The 22092-nt window shown below is 43.9% G+C and overlaps 1 protein-coding gene across 1 annotated transcript in view; it reads left to right on the top strand.

Annotated features, from left to right (window-relative positions):
* Positions 1 to 7912: 7912 nt before the first annotated feature.
* Usp38 (ubiquitin specific peptidase 38) overlaps positions 7913 to 22092 on the top strand; it is a 31769-nt gene continuing 17589 nt past the window's right edge. Inside the window, exons 1-4 of the mRNA XM_051169109.1 lie at positions 7913 to 8968; positions 10399 to 10534; positions 17390 to 17519; positions 20031 to 20132. Of these exons, the coding sequence (XP_051025066.1) occupies positions 8287 to 8968; positions 10399 to 10534; positions 17390 to 17519; positions 20031 to 20132 (1050 nt within the window). The 5' untranslated portion in view covers positions 7913 to 8286. The remainder of the gene's footprint in view (positions 8969 to 10398; positions 10535 to 17389; positions 17520 to 20030; positions 20133 to 22092) is intronic.

Genomic DNA, 22092 nt, shown 5'->3' with positions numbered 1-22092 from the left:
TCACTTAACACAATTATTACCAGACCTATCCACTTCCCTGCTAATGTCACGATTTCATTTTTCTTGATGGCTGGACAAAATTTCATTAGAAATATGTAGTGTATCTTCATTTTCCATTCACCAGCTGATGGGCATCGAGGCTAGTTCTGTTTCCTAGCTGTTATGAATAAGGCAGCAATACATGTGGGTGTGAAATATGTAGGATATTGACTTAGGATCTTTTAAGTACATACCCAGAAATGGCATGGCTGGATCATATGGGGGCTTTTGTTATTAGAATTTCAGTTTTCTGCAAAATCCAAATATTGTCATAGTGGCCACACATAAGCAATCCACATGGGTCCCCCTTTACCCCACATTTTCACCAGCATGTTTTCATTGTTTTCTTGATGACAGCCATTTGACTGGTGTGTGATGAAATCTGAAAAAATTTCATTGATGGCTAAGGATGTTGAACACTTTTAAAAACTATTTATTGACCATTTGTATTTCTTCTTTTGAAAACTGTCCATTCCACTCACTAGCTCATTCATTCATTCATTGATTTTTTAAAATTTTATATCTCTTTACATATTCTTACTGAGCTAGCCACTGTTGGCAAATATCTCCCCTCACTCTGTAGACTCTCTGTACTCTGGTGACTGTTTCCTTCACTGTATAGAAACTTCATTTCAGCTCTTGTGATTATTTCCTGAGTTAGGGTCCTTTCTAGAAAACCCTTACCTATGTTTATACCTTGAAGTGTCTTACTGATGTTTGTATCTAGCACTTTGTTTCAGGTCTTATAATCACTGAGCAATTTTGACTTGACTTTTTGTACAGGGTGAGAGATATGGGTCTAGTTTCACTTTCTACACATGGAAATCCAGTTTCCCAGCACTATTTGATAAAGACGCTGTCTGACCTCTAATATGTCAACACATTCGAAAAACAGAAATGCTTCTGTCAGAAACAAGATGGTTATATGGGCTTGTTTCTGGGCCTTCTGTTCTGTTTATATCTTTGCTTATGTACGGATCCCCTAAAATCTCTATTACTATAGCTCTGTGATGTAAGGTGAGATCAGATACTGTAATGCCTGCAGCCTTGATCTCTCTGCTTAAGATTGCTCTGGCTATATGGAGTCTTTCAACCTTAAATATAAATTTAAAGATTTTTTTTTCTTGCTGTGAAAAACAGCATTGACATCTTGATAGAGACAATCATTTTCACATTGCTCTGCTAGTCGATGAGCATGGGAGGCCTTTCCATCTTCTATTGCTCAGCTTCTTTTTTGTTGTTTGTTTTCGAGACAGGGTTTCTCTGTGTGGCCTTGGCTGTTCTGGACTCACTTTGTAGACCAGGCTGGCCTCAAACTCACAGGTATCAGCCTGCCTCTGCCTCCTGAGGGCTGGGATTAAAGGAGTGCTCCACCCAGCTTGTCCATCTTCCTAAAGTGGGATTTCTAAGCCCATACAGAGTCATTAAAGTAAGGGGGGAGTCAATGAAAATTCTGCCATGAGTAAAAGGTTTCTGAAAATATGACCAAAAATAAATTGAAAGCCAAATGCTTAGTAAAGACAGGTGTTTCTAGAGTGTCTGCCTATGTTACATGACAGAATTTCACTGTAGTCTTGTTTCTAAATTAGAGGATGGTACATACTTCACACATGAAGTAGCACATACACAGTGCCAATGGACACTGCCTGAAACAACTTCAAAACTATTTTATGGCATCAGGTTTTTACTGTGCATACAAAATTCTTTGCTCTTATATGAACAATGATTTAATTATAGAAAATTGACATTTTTAAGTTTTGCTCTCACTCATGAGCATGTAAGCAACAAATCATATCTTTAGATTGAAGTTAGAATGTTTTATTATTTTTGTATGTGTACATGTATATGGGCATATGTGTGATGTCATTTCTTAGGTGAGACAGGATAGTGAGTTCAAAGAAGCCTGGGTTATACAATGAAACCCATTCTCAAAATAGAAAAAAGGGAGGAGGTAGAGGAGGAGGAGGAAGTGGCTTTCTCCTTTCACACCTGTTAATTTTAGTTACCTCAAAAAGCCAAAGTCCAGCCTCAAGTCCTTTGGACTCTTGATTTTCTCTTCAAAGAAGCATCATTTAGCGTAAGCTACGTGAGTCCCACACTCCCCTCTTGTGGTGTCGTTTCTGCAACACTCCCTCTCAACAGCATTCCTTTAGATTTTTGCTCCTGATTTACGAATATAGCCTCAGACCTTATTTTTGCCACAGCTCTCAGCTGACTTCAGTACCCACACAGAATATTATGTAATATTCTGCCACACAGTGCCCGAACATCATCCAAAGATTTTAGCCCGTGCCCTCCCACTTTTCCTCCACAATTAGTCAGTCCATCGTGTATGCATAGTCATGTTTACATTTGCCTCTTAGCCGGGCGTGGTGGCGCACGCCTTTAACCCCAGCCCTCGGGAGGCAGAGGCAGGTGGATCACTGTGAGTTCGAGGCCAGCCTGGTCTACAAAGTGAGTCCAGGATGGCCAAGGCTACACACAGAAACCCTGTCTCGAAAAACAAAACAAAAAATATTATCTGAAGAAAAGCTCCAGCACCACTGTTTCTAAACATTCAGGAGGCTGCACTACTGCCGTTGTTGGGAAAACAGCACGTGGTGCAACAGAATCACCTAATCATAAGCTCTGGCTACTTACAGCCAGATGTGAGTGGGAGGTCATTTGTCTCTTTTTATTTTGAAGTAGATTACAAATATGGAGATCCTGTGAACCCTTGTTATACATCTTACATACATATAGCACAATTTAAAAACCTGGAAATTAACATTGCTGTGCTATGTATGTATGTATGTATAGTTACATACCCCTTTGTCAAGGTGTAGAACCAGCTCATCACAGAGACGCAGTCTACTCCTTTATAGACATACCCACCCTACTCTGCCATCCTAAACCCTAGCAATCACCAGGCTTTGCTCTCTAAAAATTCTTTTTGACAACACTATATAAAGGGACTTAGTGTATGGCCTGGGAGATTTTAATTTGGCATTAACGCCAAGGGTCAAGTGGGTGTGCCTATCAAGCCTGTTGTTTTTTCTTGTTGGTAGTCTATGTTTTGAATGAACCAGTGTATTTACCCAGCTTAACCATACCACTGATTACCATCACCGTTGACTATTACCCATAAATCTACTGTAAACATCTGTGTGTATTTGTCTTTATTTTAATATAAGTTCTCATTTCTCTGAAATAAATACCTTGGTGTTCAACTGCATGGACATATGGGAACTACACATTTAATTTTGAAGGATTTTTAAAATTACCCATATATGTTTGTGTGGGAGTGGAGGTGGGTATGTGCAAGTGTGCACTGAGGCCACAGGCACTGGGTCTCTTTAGAGCTGGAATTAGAGGCTGCTGTGAGGCAGCCTATGTGGGCACTTCAATCCAAATGCTGGCAGGAGGCACTCTTAACTGCCGAGCCATCGCTCCAGCCAACGTGTTTAATCTTAAGAAGCTGCCCAATAAGATGGCTGTGGGGAAACATGGCTGTAATTCTAGTACTTCAGAGGCTGAGGCAGAAAGATTACAGGTTGAGGCAAACCCACGTTACAGAACAAGACCCTATTTAAAAATGAAAAAGAAACTGCCAAATAATTTTTTCAGAGGAGTTAAACCATTTTGTATTAACACCAATAATGTATATCTATTTTCTCTGCATACTGACCAAAACTGTCACCCATAAAAGGATCTTTTATTCTCTTGTTTCAGCTGTTGACTTGGAGACTTACTACCCGCTTCTGCTAACCAAGGCCTACTCTTGGAAGCTTCAAGCCCCCATACAATCTAACCTAGGCCTAGAATGTTCTCAGCCTCAGAGACTTAATGCTGAATAAGCTCACCTTTACTTCTTTCTGAGCTCTGGACTGCCTGGTTCAACTCAGCTGTTCTGGCTCAAACTCCTCTCCCAGCTGACTTATTTAATCTGGCTTCTCTCTCAGCCCGGAATTGTTCTGCTTGGCCTCAAACTAACTCAGCCATCTGCCCTAATCTGGCTCCTCCTCATTTTCTGGCTTGTTCTGTCTTCACCTGAGTTCTCTCTCTGCACCCCATCTCTCTATTACTGTCCCATAAAACTGCCTCCTTTCCTCTCTAGGCTCATGAGAGTTGGGCATGTCCTATTCTGTCAAATCATCTCTGATTTGTCACCTTTTCTGCCACTCAATTAAACATCACTTTCAAACATGGGTGCTTCCTTCTACAAACTAACTTTACCTTCATTTGGGATTAAAGGCATGTGCCACCATGCCTAGACCTAAGCTTTTCTTTACCTGATATTTGCTCTATACCAGGCTGGCCTTGAACTCAGATCTGTTTGCCTCTGTCTCCTGGATTAAAGGCATGTTTGTATCCAGCAGGATCACACAGACCTAGAAGATCTTTGGATGTGCTCTCTTGTCAGAAGTCATGTCCTGAATTAACATTCCTCTACAGTCACCAACTTTAAAGTCCACTGTTTCAACAAGCGTATTGTGGCACCGAAATGTTTTTAATTTGCATTGCCTTTGTGGCTAGTGATAATGAATATCTTTTCCTGTGCTTATTTGCCATCTGTATGCTCTTTGCAGCTAAATGTGTTTCATGTATTTTTCTGTTTTAGCTGGATTGCTTCTTAATACATATATTTTTTTTATTTGCGGTTTCATGTACACTGGGTGGATCTATATAAAAGAAAATAACACCAAGCTCCTGATGTCCCTGCAGCTGTGTACCAAATGTTGATATAACAGGCACACACCACTGTTTCCAGTTTACCAAGTGAGGCACAGGGCCTAACACCTGCCAGGCAAGCAAGCACTCTACCAGCTGATCTCCAGCCAGACTTTAAAGTTCAGTGGAAAATACTTTCACATCACCGTACAGTCACTACTGCTGCTCATTTCCAGAGCCGTTCATCGTCCCTAGCAGATACTGTACACTCTCTAAATGTCAGTCTCCCTCCCCCACCTTTGGAGAAACCTCCGCTCTACTCTCTGTATTAACTTCACTATTCTAGTTATTTTACAAAGATGGAACCATATAGTATTCATTGTTTTCTGAGTAGCTTCTTCCATTTGGGCTAGTATGTTCAGGGTTCATCCATGTAACAAAGCTCATTCTTTTAAGGTTGAACAGTGTTCCCAAATTTTATGAATGTATCACAGTTTACTTAACCACTCACCTGTTCGTGAGTAGATTGTTTCCACCTTTAGGCCATTTTTAATAATGATGCTATAAACATTGATATGGTTAGTTAATGCTTTTTATTCTTTGATGTATATGCCTAGAAGTGGAATTACTCTATGCTTAAACTCTTAATGAAATGGAGCATACAGACAAAGGCAGGTGAGCCTGGCATTTGAGAGGTGGGAGGCAGGAGGAATCAGTAAGTTAAGGTAGTACTTAAGCCTTCCTGGGGGGCAGCCTGGACAAAAGCAACAACAAATGCACAGTCCTGGCTGTAGTAGACGCTTTGGTTTCTTTTTAAACACAGTTATGTTACATAAATATGTTTTTGTTCTCATCCCAAGTGTGGGGTTTTAGTTTGACCTTTTAGCTTGTCTACACCTGTTAACTGTCTTGTGAGGGGCGTGGCCTTTGCCAGCTGGTAAGGCCTTCCTCCAGCAGCTTGGAGAGGGGCATGGTCAAGATAGGGCTCTGGGGATACAAATAAGAGCACAGAGAGAGTGTGGCGTGGCGTGGCATGCAGTGTTGGTGTGTAGCTGTTTGACGTGACCAGAGACAGATGGTGTGGTGGTTTGGAGGAGACAGTCGGAGAGAAACGCTTGGGGGAGGGGGCCGCAGCAGCTTGGAGGAGACTGCTGGCTGTGTCTGCTGTTGACAGAGATGAGTGTAGTCCAAAAGAACCCAATTGACCCTAAACAGATGAGAGAAAGGGCCCCTTCACCCCCCTTAACCTTCTCTCTCCTATGTAAGGTTGGGAGGTTGGAAGGGAAGTTGAGGCCTAAACACCCCAAATAAAGTAGAGTTTCAAAGAAAAAGTACTAGATCTGACACTTCTAGAAACTTCACTTTCTTTGCTGTATTTGTTTTCGAATTTAGCAGGAACGCAAACCTGGGGTGGGGCTGAAAGCAATTCCTGTGTCTAGATCTGACCACTTTACTCTTTCATTCTTCCATCTCTTCTTACAGATCAATGAAGTCTCCAGTCCCTGTTCACCCAGCTCCTATCTCCTCTCAACTGCTATTTTTAATACTATGAAAATGTGTATGTTAAATATATTGATGCGATTGTTTGTGGCAAGAAAAAAAAAAAAAAAAAAAAAAAGGAACGTTCCAGTAAATGGAAACAACTTACCCTTTGCCCTCTACTGGACATTTATAAAGGTTTATAGTGATAACTAGCACTGTGTCATTTCACAGCGATGGTAAACAAGATTGAAGGAAACTACAATTAGACTACCTTTTCCAAACTAAAAGCCTATGAGTAAAGTTTTCGGGGTTTTTTGTTTTTTGTTTTTTGGTTTGGTTTGGTTTTTTCAGTACCAGGGGGTCAAATCCAGGACCTTGTCAGGTACTTTTACCGCTGGGTCACATACCCAGGCCTAGAGTTTAAATTCTTTTTGAATCTTTGAGACTTAACTTGAAAGGGCACATGCATGAGGACCCCATCTGTCCTTCCTTGCTGTAAAATATCTTTAATGTAAGTTTTATTGTAGCGTCAAGTTTTTCTGTCGTCAAAACCCTGTTTTTATACAAGCACACACACATACTTTAATTCTCAACTTTACACTCCAGCCTACTTGAGGCACAGCCTATAGACACTGTGTGCACTGGATACAAATGCTCACTAGCTATGGTTTTTACCACAATCTTGTCTGCAATCGTCGCTAAATATATGTGCAATCGCTTCATAGGAAAAACTCAGCTATTCAAGGCACTGGAGCATGTCTTGACCCAACAAGGTCTTTTAAAAGATTTCTCCCCCAAAAGCTTGGTTTTCCATATACTTTTCTCATTTCCTCATCTAGTGCTCTTCTCCAGTTCCCAAACCTTTCTCAGACACAAGATTTCAAATACACAGCACTTTCTCGAATTTCCATAAGGAACGTGACCCCAGACTGTGACAGGGTCAAAGGTTCCTCCTGTTTGTCTCAGCTCGAACCTTCTTCGGTTGACGCTGAAAAGTCCTATAACCAACACTGTTCTAGAAACTCCAACTCGGGGAAATGCCCCAGCTAAGGGCACTTTTTTTTTTTAACTTCTGTTAAGCTGCTCGCCTACTTTACTTCCCCCCGCCACCTGCAAACAAGGATGTAGTTTGTCTGCGTTCTCTGCCTTTAAAAGCTCCCCAGTAAAAATGCAATAGGGCTGCACTGTGAAAAGTGCTTCTCGCCGGCGGTTTAATACAGATTCTCAGTTCGGCCATACCGAGTGGGCTTCGAGACTCTAACCAGCAGCACTGACGGAATCCAAGTTAGGCGACAAGAACCTCCGAGTAGCGACGGTTTCCCACTAGGTTCCCTGAGCAAGCTGCTCAGAGAACTCCGCCTATGACGTGCCACTCGCCAGTGACGCTGGACTGGCCCGGTCTCGGCGCCTGCGCGACAAGGAAGGGGGCGCGGCCGGGAGGGGAGGGGAGGAGCCAGCTGGAGAGGAGGGAAGGGAGGGGCAATCAGGAAGTGGGTCGAATGTAGGAGAAAGGACCGGAAGTAGGCGGGGCGAGCTCCGGCCTATCGGCCATACCCCCAAAGCTTCATTTCCTGCTTGCCGGCATTTCTGCTTCCGGATCAAGGGTGTTCGCCGCCTCCAGCTCCTCTCCCCGACCGATCGCGGTACACAGTGACAGCGCCTCCTGACTCAACCCGGGACAGCTTTGGGTTTTTTGTATTTTTTGGTTTTTTTTGCCCAACCGCAGGAGCCTGGACCCCATCACCGCCCCGGAACGCGAAGGCGCTCCTTACCTTCCGGCTCATCCTGGAGACCTGGAAGGTTCTTGCACCCGGACGCTGACAGGGGCCGCGGGCCCATCGAGGCAGCCGTGTGCCGGCCTCCGGCCCCTTAGGCGATCCGCAGGGACCTGCTGCCTTTCGGCACCCCAAAATCGCCGGCTCCCATCCCAGCTCGGATGGGCCTTCCCACTCAATAAATGTGGCTGCTGAGGCGGCGGTGGCGGTGGCCGGACCTGCTGCTGCTTGGCTCCAAGTTCACCCCCGCCGCGGCGCTTTGCTACCCTCCCGGGGCTGCCGCCGCCGCCGCCACTGCCACTTCCTTATCCCCCGGGCCTGGCCTTGCAGCGTGGCGACGATGGACAAGATTCTGGAGGGTCTGGTGAGTTCCTCACACCCGCTGCCCCTCAAGCGGATGATTGTGCGGAAGGTGGTGGAATCCGCGGAGCACTGGCTCGACGAGGCGCAGTGCGAGGCCATGTTTGACCTGACGACCCGCCTCATCCTGGAGGGCCAGGACCATTTCCAGCGTCAAGTGGGCCATCAGGTGCTGGAGGCCTACGCGCGGTACCACCGACCGGAGTTCGAATCCTTCTTCAACAAGACTTTCGTCTTGGGCCTCCTTCAACAGGGCTACCACTCGCTAGACAGGAAGGACGTAGCCATCCTGGACTACATCCACAACGGCCTGAAGCTGATCATGAGCTGCCCGTCGGTGCTGGACCTCTTCAGCCTGCTACAGGTGGAGGTGCTGCGAGTGGTTTGTGAGAGGCCGGAGCCGCAGCTCTGTGCCCGGCTCAGCGACCTTCTGACGGATTTCGTGCAGTGCGTCCCCAAAGGGAAACTGTCCATTACCTTCTGTCAACAGCTGGTGCGAACGATAGGTCATTTCCAGTGCGTGTCCACCCAGGAGAAAGAGCTGCGGGAGTATGTCTCCCAGGTAACAAAAGTGAGTAACTTGCTGCAGAGTATATGGAAGGCTGAGCCCTCCACGCTGCTACCGTCTCTGCAAGAAGTTTTTGCAAGCATCTCTTCCACAGGTAAGGGTCATCATTTCAGGAGAATGTGTCTTAGAAATTCAGCACTTGTTTCTCATAAACACACTACGTTTTCTGCCCTAAAAACATTCCCTTTCTGGGGGGGGAGGGGGCACTGGAAGGTCAGCAAGTATATTTTATTAGATCCTCCAGTAAGAGACATTCTTGATGTGGGGGGGGGATCTAAATCCAAAATTTACTTCACTTCTGTACCTTGTTCAGAATGGTATGTTGTAGCCAAAATGTTGAGGGTGCCTGAGTCCAAAGACCTTTGTCTTAGTCACTGAACAAGTCACTTAATTACGCGGCCTCAGCTCCAGTTCTGGAATGCTTATAGGCTGACAGCCACTGTGAAAAGCATCTAGTCATTACTGACTAATAATCATATATGATGCTGGCCACATTATTATTACTGTGTATAGCCTATCACCTGTTGCAGTTTTTTGTTTTCCTGTGTGTGTGTGTGTGTGTGTGTGTGTGTGTGTATGTGTGTGTGTTTTAAATTCATGGGTTGTGCACAGTCTATTAAAAGATTCTCCCAGATCAGTTTTTTGTTCGTTCGTTTGTTTGTTTAAGTGTCAGCATTTTCACTCCACACAGTGTATGTGACGAGAGATCCAGGCAGCATGAAGACAAGAGAGCATGACAGCTTAGGTAGATGCTTGTCTTTATCACGAACCACACCCTCAGAAACCAGGGAAAGGTCAAAGCATTGCGCTTGGATGACCTCTCACCTAAGACTTGTGTCTGTTCTTGAAGGCGCTTTAGAATCTGAGGGTTGTGAGTCAGTCAGCTCACAGCCAGGGTTCCAGGTGAACTGTGAAACTGTCCTTTTTTTTTTACCTTACCCAGAAATGAGGCTTGAGTTCTAAAAACTCACCTAGTCTAATGCATTTAACATACCCCAGGCACAGTCTTCCTTCCCCTTTTTGTAGTGTTTCCTGTAGCTTCTCAGAGCTGTTAGATACATTTTCCAAGTACATTTTTTCACTGTGGTAGAGAAGAAAAGCCAGACCCCTTCACCCTAATTTCTACTCTCAAGTTTTTTCAGGTCTCACAGTTGTGTAAGGACTACTATAATTTTTTTTGTAATTATTTTAGAGCCTCTGACATGGAAATTAGAATGATACTTGACTGGTTCTTCCCCCACCTCACCCCCATGGCTGCTTCAAACAGCGTTATTATCTAAACCCAAAGCTGCAATGTTAACAATGCAGTAGCTGTTGACTGAATAGTTTTTTAATTCAGTGCTGTGGCTGTTGCTGTTTACTCTTGGCCTCTCATTTGTGTGATCTACCCATGGTGTGTCTAACACTGCAACGTGTTATATGTAGCACCTTTGTTACAAGTGTGTGGGTTTGGGTTTTTTTGGGGTTTTTTTTTCCCCCTTTGACTCCATGCTTTATTTGTCTGTCTTTTTCACTAAAACCTAGATGCATCCTTTGAGCCGTCGGTCGCCTTGGCAAGCCTTGTGCAGCATATTCCTCTGCAGATGATCACAGTTCTCATCAGGAGCCTGACCACTGACCCAAACGTCAGAGATGCAAGCATGACCCACGCGCTCTGCAGGTACTTGGCTGCTTCTCTACCAGCGGATGCACTGGCTCTTTGAAGAGTGGAAGATTCAGAGTAGTAATTAGAGTGACTTGCCTTTTTATAGTCTCCTCTGCTGTTGTTGGGTTGGATTGTTTTTCTAGAGTTGACTCCTGACTATTTCCTGTCACCTACTTCCGTGTGGGATGGTGCTTGTTACTGTTGTTTGATTCTGAGTTTGGGCTTTCTCGTAGCCAGGTAGGCTTGTATTTTCTCTCAACCATACTTAGTGGGGGATAGCTTTGCCCTTGCTTCTTTGGATTTATTTCTTTTACTTTATGTGTGTGCTTTGTCTTCACGTATGTATTTGTGCCACGTGCATACTTGGTGTCAGCTCCTGCAACTGGAGTTACAGAAGCTTGTGATCCACCGGGTGGGTGCTGGGAATCAAACCTGGGACTTCTGCAAGAGCAACAAGTGCTCTTAACCACTGAGCCATGTCTCCAGCCCCTACCTTTGCCTCTTTGGAGTTTGTTTTCTCTCGCTTATTCTCAACTACATGAATTTGGCCAGATACAGAATTCTGGTTTGACAGCTTTTTTTTTTTTTTTTTTTTTTTTTTTTAAATTTTGAAAATAATAGCTCATTCTTACTGAGCATCTACTGTTATTGGGAGCTGTTATCAGTCTGATTGTCAGGTGTTCTCATACCTTGTTTTTGTTTTTGTCCTAAGTGATCTGTAGTTACTCTCCCATGTCCGGATGTGAATCAGTTTGCCCTTGGCAGCACTTTTATCCTTGTACTCAGGTGTTCATCAGAAGGGACTTACTGAGCACTTAATCAGAGTGGCAGGCAGCATTCAGAATACCCCCAGCAAATTGATGAAAATAGCTGCTTTCATGAGCTTTCTTTATAGTCAGACCTACAGTAATGTGATAGCACTTCACTGAGTTCAGCATTTATCCTGATTTGTAAAATGTTAAAATGTATATAAATGAGTGCGCTAGTTAAACAGGCCTGGCATTCTTGCCATACTGCCACATAATGAAATGGATTTTGGTTTGGATTTAGATTTTTTTTTTTTTTTTTAGAATATACAATGAATGATTTAGTATATTAAATGGTATTTATTGAAAAAGGTAGACTAGAAGAGGGGTAAGCTATAAATAGGTAGTTTGCAATTTTCAGTAAGATGTCTAAGGAAGGGTCCATGAGGTGACCATGGCACTAAAGTAAAGAGGAAGCAGCGCAGTGGGTACTATGTTAGGAGAATTATAGCAGCACAAACAGTGTCTGACTTAGGTTGGCTCAGTTTATGATTTCTCGGCTTTCTGATGGTACCAGAAACAAGCAGTCAGTAGAAGGCATGCTTTGAGCTTTGAGTGCTCTTTTCCTGGGCTACCATATAAAGTGTGATACTTCCTTGAAGTGCTAGGTAGGCACAGCCACAGCTCCGAGTCTGTCACACAAGCAGGGTAAGAGCCTGCTATCCTGCAGCAGATTGTGTTGCTAACTCAGGGTGTTTGGTAGGCTGTTGTATTGAAGGCTTTACTCCTTGTGCTATTTTCAATTTACAGTAAGTTTCCACCACTGTCATTAGTCAGGAACCTACCTTGTCCTAACACCCTGTTTGTTTTTCTCTGTGAAGGTGCTCATCCACAGTGCTTGTTTCCGCTGTTGAGTTTCTGTAGTTCAGTGGCAATATTGTTTTCTAAATGAGTTTGAACTTTCTCTTCTTTCTTAGTTGCTTAATTTCTGTTTCTTAAGTTTTTCTGTCTTGTGTACTTAGCCTGTTTAAGCAGGAGATTACAGTGGCTTCTGTGTCTCTATTACAGTCCCATGACCTGGAGTACTCTATGGCAGTCTCTTAGGAAGTGCCATGTGCGTTAACACCGCTCTCTATGACGCAGACTCATTCTGGCTGCTTCTTTGTGCCTAGTTAATGGAGCCAATTAATCTGTAACTGCCCTACCAATATCTAGATACAAATCTAGAAACAAGTGTAACGCCATCCTTTTTCTTACTCACTGATTATATCTAAGTCCTTTAAATTCTGTCTTTACTTCTTAAGAGTGCCATTTTTCTGTCTCTACCATTTGTGGAAATCAAACCTGTATTTATACAATAGTCTGCTAGTTAGTCAGATGTAAATATATCCCAAGAACGTGGAACAGGCCGGGGATCAGTGAGATGAGGGGCTGGGCTGGATAAGCAGCTTCTTAGAGAGAAAGATGGGCCTCGCCTCCAGGTGGCTGTTTATACAGAGAAACCTGATTCGGCTGTTTATACAGAGAAACCTGATTCGGCTCTTCCTTCATCAAAATTTTCAGAAGAAGCCACAAATCAAATTATCTGTGAAAATTTTCCTACCTATAGAACATTGAGCCAAATAAGACTGAGAGCTAGATGGAGTCCTCAAGCTGCCTTATAAAAATGGAAGTTGGTTTTATAGTCCTTACTTTATGAATATTGCCTGGTTTTTTGTTTTTTTTTTTCCTTTTGAGTTTTTGGTTGATTGCTGGTTAGTGTTTGGAGACAGGGTCTCTCTATGTAGCCTTGGCTGCCCTGGACTAGCTCTATGGACCAGGCTGACCTCAGACTCACAGAGATCCATCTGCCTCTGCCTCCCGAGTGCTGGGATTAAAGGCGTGCACCACCACTGCTGTGCCATCTGACAATTTCAATGCTACCATTTTAAAGCTGCGTTTTTTTGTTGTTGTTTTTGTTTGTTTGTTTGTTTGTTTGAGCTCTAAGGATAAATGTCTTCCTTATAAACACTGGAATCCAAGGTGTTTGATAAGAACAGCTGTCCCTGGACAAGGGAAGGCTGAAATGCACAAAGGACTGACTACCAGAGCTAAAGTCAAGTATAGCCCAGAGCTGCGTAACACAGTAACACTGCACAATGACTACTGGCAGGTGACAGACTTCCTCACCTTTCCTTCCAGTTTGAGGGCAGAGAGCATATCTGACCATAACATTCTCAGTACCTAATTCCTTACTAGCTAGAGAGTACACAATCAATATTTGTCTCATGAACAGCCTCTGCTTTAGTCTGTTTAGGCTGCTGTTGGAAGAAAAGGGAAAAAAAAAAAAAAACCATTAGCTTGGGGAATTTAACAGTCCTTGCAAGTCTGAGCTCAAGACACCATGGAACCTTCCACGTGTTCTTGTGAGGTGGAAGGTGCAGGGACACTCACCTTTAGTACTAATTAGACTACTAGTCCAGTCACAAGGAGCCCTGTCATGGCTTGGTACCTCCCAGAGGCCTTACTTCCCAATTCAGGATTGGATTTCAGCACATGAGAATAAGGAAGATGCACACAGTCAGACCATTGCTCTTTCTAATCTCTGGGGTAAGGTGGAATGGAACTATTATAAAATGAGAAGCTTGAAGAGGAGGCCCCAGGAAAAGGCAAATTAACAGTAATAAAGAGTCATTGCCAAGTGGACGTTTCTCCTCCTTCCGTGCGGCCCTCACTTCACACTGAGAGGAAGGCTCTGGCCTTGAGTGTTAATGTGCTCTGGCAGGGCAGCTGTCCACTAGGCAGAGAGTCCACAGAGCCGGAGGGAAGTGCTCACACTACCTCATTTTCATGTGCATATTTCCATTTAACCAAACACAAGTTGTTGGGTGTTTTTAGCTTACTGGTTTTAATTTTTAATTTAATAATATCTCAGATCTTTTATTTAAGGGGGAAGAAGGGAACCGATTGAGACTGTAGTCTAGCCCAGGCTGACTTAGAACTCACTCTATGGTCCAGGCTATCCTCAAACTTACGGCCGTCTTCCTGCCTTGGGCTCTTAAGTGCTAAGAGTGCAAGGGAGCCGCCATGCCCTGCTCATAACTTTCCTATTTACATTGTCTTGGGTAGGTTTGTACAGAGCCTTGTTGGTACCAACACCTCCACAATCCTCTGCATTGGCAGTACCACAGTGTCACGGGTGGCCGTTTCCATTCTTTGTAATTTTACTACGTCCTAAACAATGCTAGGGACATACATTTGGGGGTGAGCATTGCAATGCTGTGTGTGGACCAAACCGAAAGCCTTGCATACACTGGGCAAGCGCTCTACCACTGAGGTATGTTCTCCTGTAGGTTTTATTTTGCCTCTTTTTTTTTTTTTTCCTCTTGTAATTCTGGCCTTAAATCTATATCGATCTTCTTGCCTCTGCCTCCCAGGTGCAGGAATTAAAGGCATGTACCACTGCACTCAGCTTGCTTTTTCTCTTCCAGACATCATCTCATGTATCACAGGCTGCCTGCCCCCAACTTGCTGGAACCTGAGGATGATCTTTAGTTTCCCACCCTCCTCTCAAGTGCTGGCATTTATAGGCACATGCCACTGTATCTAATTTATGGAGTGCTGGTGGCCAAACGCACTTTGTGCATGGTAGACCAGCCAGCACTGCACTAGCTCAGCTCCGTACCCCCACCCCCAGCATGCACTTACTCCTCAGTGATGACATGTGTCTCTGTATGATGGCTACAGTTGTCCTGACTGGCAACCCTGCGCAGTTAGAAAATAGAAAATAGCCAGTAGCGGCTACCTCAGTGACCTGTAGCCCTCATTGTTGTAAGGAGCCAGAAAATTAAGAAAACGTATGGACGGCACCCAGATAACCGGCAGTTGGTGTATACTTGGAATCCTCACTTTAGACTTTTACGAGCATTTAAATCTTAAAAGCAAAAACAAAACAAGCAAACAAAAGACACGGTTGTCCATTCCTATAAGCCCAACACGGGGGGGGGGGGGGGGGGGGGGGCTGAGACAGAAGGATTGCCGCAAGTTTAAGGCTAGCCTGGGTAACAGAGTGAGACCCTGTCTTAAAAGCCAAAAGAAAAATAAAGACTGATAAAGATGAAACTCCCGTCTTAAGGTAGATGGTTATGTAGTCGTGGTAGCATTCTTTCCGTCACACGTTTATGTGCTCAGTGTTTGTAGTTGACATTTTGTGCAATCAAAGTGTTTATTGCTGGGCTGAAGAGATGGCTCGTTGGAGTAAATGCACTTGCTGCACAAGTCTGACAACCTAAGTTCATTTCTCAGAACCCACACTTTAGCCTCCCTGTGTGGGTTAAGGCACACATGCGTACACACACACATACACACACACACATACACTTTCTCGTGGATAATAATAAATAAGCTTTAGAAAGATGCTAAGTGCTCCCTGTGTTACTGTTTGTAGCGGCTTGCATTCATGATGGGTATTTCCAGTCTTACTAGTTCATTTCATCTTCAGAACAGCCCTGTAAATAAGTGTGCCTCTAACCTAGAGGTAAAAGGAAGTAAGAAAGAGAAGACAAGGGATTTAGATTCTCCCAACTAATATATTGTAAGGCGAGATTTTTAAACCAGTTACTCTGACTTCAGAAACCTGAGAATTTTTCCTCACTCTTTTATTAATATCTGACCATCTAACTAGGTTTCTTCATCAGGGTACAGAAGCACAGCCTGGCTGCTCTCCATAGGCTTTTGCTGGTCTTCAGTGTGTCCTGTATATCAGCTGTAGAAGAGGCTCCATCAGAACCCAGAGCACTTTGTCATTTTCCCATTGAACTGCCTAGATATTTAAGAAAGGAAATATACAGTGATGGAAAATCAGGTCATTAGAATATTTGCACATTGGTGTTTTTTTTAATTTTATTTTATTAATTTATTCTTATTACATCTCAATGGTTATCCCATTCCTTGTATCCTCCCATTCCTCCCTCCCTCCCATTTTCCCCTTACTCCCCTCCCCTATGACTGAGGGGGACCTCCTCCCCCTGTATATGCTCATAGGGTATCAAGTCTCTTGGTAGCCTGCTATCCTTCCTCTGAGTGCCACCAGGTCTCCGCATCCAGGGGATGTGGTCAAATATGAGGCACCAGATCGCTGTGAGTTCGAGGCCAGCCTGGTCTACAAAGTGAGTCCAGGACAGCCAAGGCTACACAGAGAAACCCTCTCTCGAAAAACCAAAAAAAAAAAAAGAAAGAAAGTCATACCCCACTCTCCACTCAACTATGGAGAATGTCCTGTCCATTGGATAGATCTGGGTAGGGGTTTGAAGTTTACGGCCTATATTGTCCTTGGCTGGAGCCATAGTTTGAGTGGGACCCCTGGGCCCAAATCTGCCTATCATAATGTTCTTCTTGTAGGTTTCTGGACCCTCTGGATCCTTCTACTTTGCTATTCTCCCATGCTTCTTTCATCTAGAGTCCCAGCACATTGGTGTTTTTTATGATTGGAAGTTTTCTTCTATGGTAGGTTTTGAAAAAGATGGAGACCCCTGCTCCAGGATTCAGAATGTAGTGTCTTTTAACAGTGTGTTTCACGTCACATTGCTTACACTGCTTATCAACAAATCTTGGTTGATGCTCGTACATCTCAGTTCAGATGTCTGATTTTAACTCCTTAAAACAATTACTGTTGAACAAGATCTTGATAGCCCTATATCAAGCATCCATTTGAAATTTGGCATTTATGAGACATGCTAATTTATCATAAAGTCTTGTGGGAATATTACTAAAGAGATGACTCAGAGGTTAAGAGCACTGACTGGTTTTCCAAAGATCCTGAGTTCAATTCCCAGAAACTACATGGTGGCTCACCAGCATGTGATCTGATGCCCTCTTCTGGCCTGAAGGTGTGCATGCACGCAGAGCACTGAAAACATAATAATAAATAAATAAATCTTAAAAAGAAGAAGCTGTCAGCTTACATGACCAGAAAATGCGCGAAGGCGGGTCATAGTTACACTCACTTCTGCCCTATTACTTTTTACTAGAAGCTTAGTAAAAACTGACTCACAGAGTAACCGGTTACTTACTGTAACTCTTGCTACTTCTAATTATGTTGAAAATATTTTTAGTCCTGATAATTGTGTTTTCCTTCGCTTTCCAGAATGATTGACTGGCTGTCTTGGCCGTTGGCTCAGCATGTGGATACGTGGGTAATTGCTCTCCTGAAAGGCCTGGCAGCTGTCCAGAAGTTTACCATTTTGATAGATGTTACTTTGCTGAAAATAGAACTGGTAAGTAGAGGCAGAGCACCCCGTTAGGGTGTGCAGGATGCTCACCGTGCTTCTAGTGTGGCTTCTGTCTTAGCTCGGTTTTAGGGAGCGAAAGCCAGTGCAGCATGGAGACAGGCCATTGAAACCAGCTCGCAGTTCTCAAACCCTGTGAAGACAGTCCACCCGCGAGCTCCTTTGCTGTCTTCAGTTTTGTTGTTCTTTGTCGTTGTTGATGGTGGTTATAATGGCACACACACACACACACAGCAGTGTGCTCTGCTCCCATGAGCTCCTAAATCCAAACGCTCAAGCCTCTAGCACTGCTCTGCCTAACTGCCTTGGAGACCCCGCTTCCTGTGTTGCTAATGCTAAACCCAGCACACAAGTGGTCACCACATTTTTTGTTTGGAGTTTTGGTTTTTCCACAATGCTGTAGGATCAAGCCCAGGGTTAGGCAAGTTTGTCCCTGCTCCACATCTTCAGACAGATCACTCCCTCATTAAAACACTGTCATTTCTTAATTCCCAGGACATTATGCTGTCTTGACTCTTGTCTTTTACTGACATATGGGTCTCTGCTCTAGTTTCCTTTGGTCCACTTTCTTCTCAATCCATGCTTACTGCAGCATGTGCTCTATACCATGAGGTAATCATAAACGTTCTGTGGCTTTATATACGGTGTCCAACTTAATGACTAACAGGGTTATGTCTTAGTTCTTTGTTTGCCCTTGAGTTCCGTGTCCATTTATCGTTCTATTGCTGTGAAGAGATACTGTGACTGTGCTGGCTTAAATAGGTATGACCCTGTAGACTGTGTGTTGGAATGCTTGGCCTATGGGGAGTGGCACTGTTAAGAGATGTGGCCTTGTTGAAGTGTGTCACTGTGGGGGCAGGCTTTGAGGTCTTCTATGCTCAAGCTACATCCAGACAAGGTCCCATGCTGAACAGTATGTAGAGCCCTCGGCTCCTCCAGCACCGTGTCTGCCTGCACGCTGCCAAGCTTCCCGCCATGCTGGTAATGGACTAAAGCTCTGCAACTGTAAGCCAGCCCCAGTTAAATGATTCCTTTACAAGACTGTTGTGGTCATGGTGTCTCTTGACAGCAATAAAACCCTAAGACAGTAACCAAAAACAAACTCTTAGAAAAGAGAGCATTTAATTGGGGCTTGTTCACAGTTTCCCAGGGTTAGCCCATGATCATCATGGCAGGAAGCAGGCAGGCATGGCTCTGGAGCAATAGCTGAGAGCTTTGCATCCTGATCCTCAGATTGGGGTGGCGGGGAGGGGATGGCCCTGGCCCCCCTCCAGGGACACACCTCCCAATCCTTCTAGTCCTCAAACATTTCCACTCTCTGGCGACTGAACATTCAAATGTGCCTATGAAGGCCATTCTTACTCAAACCGTCACACTTTTATTTCTTAATCTAAACTCAGATCTTCATCTTTTGCTTTGCTTTTCTTTTGGTGGGGGGATAGAGTGGTTGTGGGAGTGTTTTGGATTGTTTGTTTCCACAAAAAGGGTTTTTGGTTTTTGGTTGGTTTTTTCTTTTTTTTTTTTCCAGCAAAAGAAAGCTAAAATATATTACAAAGACACAGTTTCTAACTCAAGAAGTGAGTAGGCTATACTCAAAAAATGTTCAAGTCACACTATCTACACTTTCACTACTGATTTTTACTCCCATACCTGGTCCTCTGCCTCTTGACAAATAGCTGTCTCAAGTAGCTTCCACTGCCTTAGACCCTTGTCTCTTTTTACTGTCTCTCAACCACTGGCCTTTAAATTATACCCAGAATCCCTACCACTTTTAACCAGTTACATCACTTTACCTTGGTCCAAAGTTGTCGCCATCCTTTCTTGTTGCACTGATCTCAGCAGCTTCCTTGCTCCTGCCTTTGGTTCCTTATAAATGTTTCACAAGGGCTCCTTTCTGTCTTTTGTCGTCCCAGCTCCAAGTATTCTTGCCTTCGCCTCTCACTTGAGTGACACTGACCTTAGTTGTCTGGAGGACCTGGAGCCGCTGCAATACTGTCCGCCTGTTTATAAATGCTCTTGTCCTAACTGTGAAGCTGGTGTCCCTTCAGTTCACACTCAGATGCTACATTTTCCTCGGTCATTTTAACATTCTATAAAATGACAAGATTCCTTTGCCACCCAGTGTTTCCTGGCACTGTGTGCTACTTTGTATTTTTAGCATGTATTACTGTTTATTACTTTTTGTTGTCTTCTACATGTCCTCCAACCATAAACCACGTATGACCTATAGTGCCAAATAATAGTGGGTGCTCAGTAAATATCGATTGAGTTCACTGAGTGAATAGTGGGGGGGGGGAGGGAAGCTGGGGAATCGTTTAGACCATGAAGTTCTCTTTGATTTCAGTCCTGTGATTGTTTCCTTTTTCTTCTCTTAAAGCCTAATCATGTGTTATGACAGGGCTTTCAGAGAAGAAGGGGACGTTGACATAAAGAGCTGTCAACTGTGGGAAAGGGCTAATGCTTTTCCTGTCAACTCTGAGGATGGTGTCTTGTTGGCAGGTTTTTAACCGACTTTGGTTTCCCCTGGTGAGACCCGGTGCTCTTGCAGTTCTCTCTCACATGCTGCTTAGCTTTCAGCACTCTCCAGAGGCGTTCCATTCGGTGAGTACAGCGTAAGCTCTCAGTATGAGAGACAGTTGCTCTCCAAGTGTGCCGCATGTTGTATGCTTAATGAAAAGACTGTAGGTTAGCTTTGTATTATCTCATGTAACTTTATAATCTTAACAGATTAAATTTGTAAAATACCCTGGCAAAGAATATATTTTTCAAAAAATATATTTTCAGAAAGATTTGTACATCATCAAAACTGCCCCAGTCACAAGCACTACCAGCAGCTGTACAGGTTATTGCTATAGATGGAGCTGTCGCCACAGGTGCCTTTCCACACCAACATGCAGGTTCAAAGGAGCAGAAACTACAGGCAACAGCACTGGAAAGCACAAAAACAATGTAACTCCAGACATAGGGTTTTTCTCTCTGTCTCATCCCGCAACTCCATCTTAAACTATAGCCACAGTTTTGCCTACCACCCCTGGCCAATGGCTTGCGGCCTTCGGTTTGCTTGCACTGTCTACAGTGTGATTGCAATTACTACCGATGAGAAATGACAAGTGTTATTTGGGAACCTGTCATCTCAGGAAATTTTGACTTAGTATTTGCATTCTCCAACATCTCCTTATTTCTCAGAGCATTAGAAACTCTACAGCAGCACCCAAGACCTTAGGGACACTCGGGCACCAGGACGAGGCAGGGGACCCTGACAAGGTGCAGAATTAGTTCCTCTTGCTTGTGCTCAGCTAGCAAAGTAGCGCCTGCACTGTGGCCTCCCATGGGCTGCTCAGGGGCTCTTCCTTTGGGGGAAATCCACAGACTCTGTTTCAAGGAAACCTTGGCCAAAAGTCACTTCATTTGATACTTCTTTCACAATTTGTTAGAATTTGTATTGCTTTTTCTCTCTGTCTTTCTAAAAAGGAGAATTGAAATAACATGCTTGACTTTGAAATTTTAGCTATTGGAGTAAAGTAGTTTTAACTCATCTCTTTTAGAAATATCTAGGTTTGAAAGTGGAAATTTTTTATATGACTTAGTAAAACATGAAAACCAAGACCTAGTACTGCGTAAGTATCCTGCAAAGCTCACGTAAAAGAGCTTGGAGGTCCAGTAACAAAGCATGTGGTGGTTAATTAACAGTGACTCCAAGTAACTCAGTAGAGGGGTTTATGTAGGATAGGTCAGTCTGAACAGTAGCCTGGGATGGTCCTCTAAGATGCTGGCATCTCTAGGTTGTATCCTCAGGGTGAGGGAGAGAAAGCAGACACGGCAACAAAAGACCAATCCCATTAGAACCTGGCAGCAGGCGTTGTCCACACTGTCTGCAGACACATGGAACTGAGGAAGTCTGAGCTCAGAGCCCAGCACAAAATCATAAGCCTAAGGGGATTGGTAGGGTCCAGGCGAGGTGCGAGAGGGCTTGTGTGACTCAGCACTTAAGAGCTCAGCTGCTCTTGCGGTGGACCTACTTTAATTCCCAGCGCACATAGGACTCACAAGTGACAATTTCAGTTCCAGGGAATCTGGTGCTCTCTTCTGGTCTCTGTGGCCACCAGACCAGGGATATATGGGCATACTTTCAGGCAAAACACTCAAATTCATAAAATTAAAATTTTAAAGAGAGAGAGGGTGGCAAATAAGAAAAATCAGAATGTTTATGTATGCTCTTGAAATGTCCAAGGACAAATTTAATTAAGAAAAGTTAAAAATTTAAATCATAAATGTAAAACATTATGAGCTTTTTGTGCCTCCTCCCCCCCAAGCCCCCAGTTCTGAAACACAAACCTAGTAGGTGACAATGTGGCATTGCACACAGCTGCTAAAGTGTGGCCACATCAGAAACTGTAGTAAAATTGAAGCTAAAGAAGGTGACGTAAAATCTACCGTGCACTTAATGCATTTGACACTAACTTAACCCAGACACTGCAGGGCAGAAACCACTGTTGGCTGAATGATCTGACTGGGGGCAGCAGTGGCAAGAAAGGGAGTGGACCGGACCAGTTCCAGCTGT

The sequence above is a fragment of the Acomys russatus genome, chromosome 26 (genome assembly GCF_903995435.1).
Source record: "Acomys russatus chromosome 26, mAcoRus1.1, whole genome shotgun sequence".
Taxonomy (NCBI): Eukaryota; Metazoa; Chordata; class Mammalia; order Rodentia; family Muridae; genus Acomys; species Acomys russatus.
The sequence above is the reverse complement of the archived record's forward strand: the minus strand, read 5'-3'. Positions and strand labels throughout refer to the sequence as shown.